The sequence below is a fragment of the Bubalus bubalis genome, chromosome 15, assembly GCF_019923935.1.
Source record: "Bubalus bubalis isolate 160015118507 breed Murrah chromosome 15, NDDB_SH_1, whole genome shotgun sequence".
NCBI classification, from domain to species: Eukaryota; Metazoa; Chordata; class Mammalia; order Artiodactyla; family Bovidae; genus Bubalus; species Bubalus bubalis.
Window position 1 is genome coordinate 68,457,505 of NC_059171.1, and position 4,242 is coordinate 68,461,746.

The 4,242-nt window shown below is 46.6% G+C and overlaps 1 protein-coding gene across 1 annotated transcript; it reads right to left on the reverse strand.

The window, feature by feature from the left end:
• Nucleotides 1-2,738: 2,738 nt before the first annotated feature.
• Nucleotides 2,739-3,967, reverse strand: LOC112579062 (serine/threonine-protein kinase MARK2-like). Its single transcript, XM_044928479.2, has one exon. The coding sequence runs from the start codon at nucleotides 3,620-3,622 to the stop codon at nucleotides 2,747-2,749; it is 876 nt and encodes a 291-aa protein (XP_044784414.2). The 5' UTR covers nucleotides 3,623-3,967; the 3' UTR covers nucleotides 2,739-2,746.
• Nucleotides 3,968-4,242: the final 275 nt, after the last annotated feature.

Below are 4,242 nucleotides of genomic sequence, written 5' to 3' on the forward strand. Positions count from 1 at the left end.
ATATTGTTTTATTCATTCTCTACTCGTTTCTGTTGAGGGTGTTTATTGAGTTTTGTGCTCATCACAGTATTAGACTGAGAACACGAAAATTAACCAGTCCTTAAGAACTTTGCTATCTAAGTTCTCAAGCAGGAGGCATAATAGTTTGTTCTCCATGTTTAAACATATCTGGGGACAGTTTGGTTTGTTCCAATGACTTGGGGGACATTACTGGTATTTAGTGGGCAGAAACACTCTAGAAAGATTTGCATAGAGCAGAATCATCCAGCCCTAAGCAATGGTGCCTCCATTGATAAACAAATGCTAGAAAAAGTATAATACTCGTAGCAATGATTTATTATACCGCACTGTCTTAAGCTTACCTTACCTGCCTTGTTTAATTTAACTTCACCTTGACATTTTGGGCTTCCCTTATGGCTCAGCTGGTAAAGAATCCGCCTGCAATGCAGGAGACCTGGGTTCAGTCCCTGGGTTGGGAAAATCCCAACTGGGGAAGGCAACGGCAACCTACTACAGTATTCTGGCCTAGAATGTTTCATGGACACGACTCAGTTGGACACAACTGAGCGACTTTCACTTTCACACTTTCACTTTCACTTGACACTTCAGAGTAAATACTATCTTCACTTTTTTGTGTAGCTGAAAGGATAAACAAGTCTTTCATGGTTATGCTGCTAAGTAGATGGCAGAATCAGATTTTAAAGTGTTCTAGATTAGACCCCAAGACATATAATTTTAATGACAATTAAATAATTTATTATTAAATTATTACTTGAATAATAATTTAATAACAATTAAATTATAACAATTTTAATAACTGGCACATAGAGCTTCTTAAGGTAGAGGTAAAACAGAACATGGAGATCTGCATGCATGAGCATGCAGAACATGCGTGAGCAAATCCAGAGGGCACAGACTATGATTCATTCATCTCTCTTCCTTCTGCCTAGTGCAAGGACTGCCAAAATTCCTCTCCTCTACCCATCATTTTATTTAATTCAATAGTCTGTAAAAATGATCCACATCAAAAAAATTTTAAAAACGCCACGCATCAGGGTCCCTCCCCATAGGGGAAGGAGAGAGCCCAGCTTCTGCAGGATATTCAGGAAAGTCATCCGCACAGGGACCTGACCACACCACACACTGGCTGGTTCACAGGACTTATTATCCTATCCTAGACCTCCTGGTCCTTTTAGCCCTGGCTGCAGGGACCCAAAGTTTCCTTTGCCCCTTCTGAAAATATTAGGTAATGTCAGTGCAGGGGGATAATACACTGTTTCTGCATGTCTGCAGTGCAGTGCAGGGCAGCAATTTTTGCTCTTGGGAATGATTGCACTAATTCTTAGGTCATTAACGCTAAGTACTACATGACTACACACTTCTCTATCCAGAGAGAACACAAAGCAGTGCAATACATCTTTCTGGAGCATTAAGTTTATTAGGACTGAACCAAGAGAAGAACCAAGGAATTGGCAATAACTATCCCCTCCCCCACCAACATGAAAGACAGAAGTGTGGGGGATGGGGGACATGCCCCAGGGGACAATCCAGTCTCTGAAGTTTCACCCAGCAGGGGAGGAAAGGTAGCCAGGCCAGGGTGGTGCCTCTTCTGGTCGCCCAGACCACTCCAGAGCATCCTCTGAGCTGGCCAGGGTTTTGGATAGGAGGCTTTCCTGAAGGCGATAGAGGTGCTGGATTTAAATCCCATCATCCAGGTGGGAACATGACCAGGTCCCAGAGAGCTTTGCAGGTCATCCATTTTCTTTGTTTGGTTTCACTTTATTATTAGTCCTTATGCTGGGCAGCCCACAGCAAAGATATTTAGATAGACATCTCCAGATTCTCCCAGCCACCCCCTTCTTTTTCTGGGTGAGGCCAGAGGGAGTGACTGGGGACATATTCTCGGGCTGCCCAACAAGGGTGGAACTTCCCGCATCAGGCACATCCAGGAGGCAGTGGATTCCTTTGGGACTTGACCACTGATGTCATGGGTGCCATTGGTGTTGCAGATATCACAGGTGCCATGCGTGCCATCTGTGTCGCAGGTGCCCCTGGTGTGACGGGTAACGGTGGCATGAGTATCATGGGTGGCGTGGTCACCACTGGTGTCACGGGTGCCTCTCGTGTCACAGGTGAGGCAGGTGCCACGGGTGTCATCTGTGTTGCAGGCCCCAGTGGTGGCCTGGGTGCTTAGGGCGTCATAGGTGAGGCTGGGATCCCAGGTGAGGCTGGTGTCACGGGTGCTGCAGGCGTCACAGGTGAGGCTGCTACCTCTGGTATCGCAGCTGTCGCAGGTGCTGATGGTGTCACAGGCGTCTCTGGTGCCACGAGTAACGCTGGTATCATGGGTGTGGCTGCTGTCACTTCTGCCACAGGTGTCGCAGGTGAGCCTGGTCCCACACGCGTCGTGCCGGTCACCGGCGTGATCGGTGGCTCGGGGGCTGCTGGCATCGCGGGTGTTGTAGGTGGAGGGGGCTGGGCTGGGGTTGACGGTCCTCGCCTCCGGGCAGGGTGGGGGAGTGGCAGGCTCTCTGGTCTTCTCCATTGACTCCTGGTTCTCCTGCTGAATGGTCTCCCAAAGCCAGTCGGGAATAAGCATGGACTCCTCAGGGGTGGCGGGAGGCATATGTTCTTGGCTGCTGAGGCCAGAGGAAACGGCCGGCCTCACAATGATGGTGCATACCCTCACCTTGGGTACATGCATGTCACTGATACTGCTTATGTCTAAGCCCTGGATTTGGTCCCCTCACCAGCCCAGTATCAACTCTCCTGTCATCCCAGGGTGCTCTTCACAGGCTGGCGGGAGTGGCTCTTCCTGGCCTATGTTCACCCATGGATGCTGCCAAACATCATCTAAACTACTTCTGTTGGTAGGGTCGAGCATTAGCATTCTGTCTAATAAATCTGTTATCTCATTGGATAGAGATTTGGGCACATGGTACTGCCCCCTAAGCACACGCTGCCGCAGCTCCCAGAAATCTTGTCCTCTGAAGGGGAGGGATCCAGTTACCATGTTGTACAGGATGACGCCGAGGCTCCACACATCCACCTCTGGGCCTGTGTAAGGCATCCTCAGGAAGAGTTCTGGGGCCATGAACGCAGGGCTGCCACAGAAAGTGTCTAGCTTCTTTTGTGGGTGCCACTGGTTGCTAAGGCCGAAGTCAGAGATCTTGACATTGTTGTTGGCATCGAGGAGGAGGTTGCCCAGTTTCAAGTCCCGGTGCACCACGCCCCGCTGGTGGCAGTGCTGCAGAGCCGAGAGCAGCTGGCGGAACAGGCCTCGGGCCTCCCCCTCCGTCACGCGGCCTTTGGCTTCCAAGTAGGTGAACAAGTCTCCTCCGCTGATGTACTCCATTCCTATAAATAGAGCCTCCTCAGTATCAATTACTTCTAGTAGTTTTACAATATTTGGGTGGTTTACGGTTTTTAGTCTATTAACCTCTTGATTCCATTCCTTGAGGCTGGAGGAGCTCTCATTTGTCTTTTGAATGACCTTGATGGCTACCACCTCCTTGGTCAGAACATGCCGGGTCAACTTCACTTTGGCGAATTGGCCTTCACCAATTGTGTGAAGGATATCATAATTCTCAATATGAACAATCTTGTTAACAGAGATGGCCATGAGGTCCTGGATCTCTAACTACACTAACTACCACTAAGCTATACTAATTACCTAACTATACTAACTATACCACTAACTATACTCACTACCGCTAAGCCCTCACTAAGAATGCTAACTGTTCTAACAATACCGTGTATGCTAACAGTGCTATAAACTATCCTAATGCTAATAACTATACTAACAGTGCTAACACTAACTATGCCAGTAAACTATTAACTATACTAACTTATGCTAAGTGTACCAAGGATACTAACAGTGCTAACACTAAGTGTACTATCTATGCTAACAAACCACTAGCTATAACTACTATGCTAACTATATCAATGATACTCTCTATACTAATACTGGCAACACTAACTAAAAAAAAAAAATAAGATGATAAAATGAGAAAAAGAACTAAGGGGAAAAAATGGGAAAAAAAGAAACAAAAAAAATGAGAAACTAAAAATGAAAGAAAAAAATGATAAGAAAAATTTAAAAAATGAGAAAAAGACAAAGGAAAAAGAGAAAAATAAAAATGAGAAAAAGGGAAAAAAATCAACAACACTATAAAAACACAGAAAAAAGCTCGCTAACTGTAGGTCCAGCCGTCAGGTCACCAAAATCAGCTTCCTGGGCTC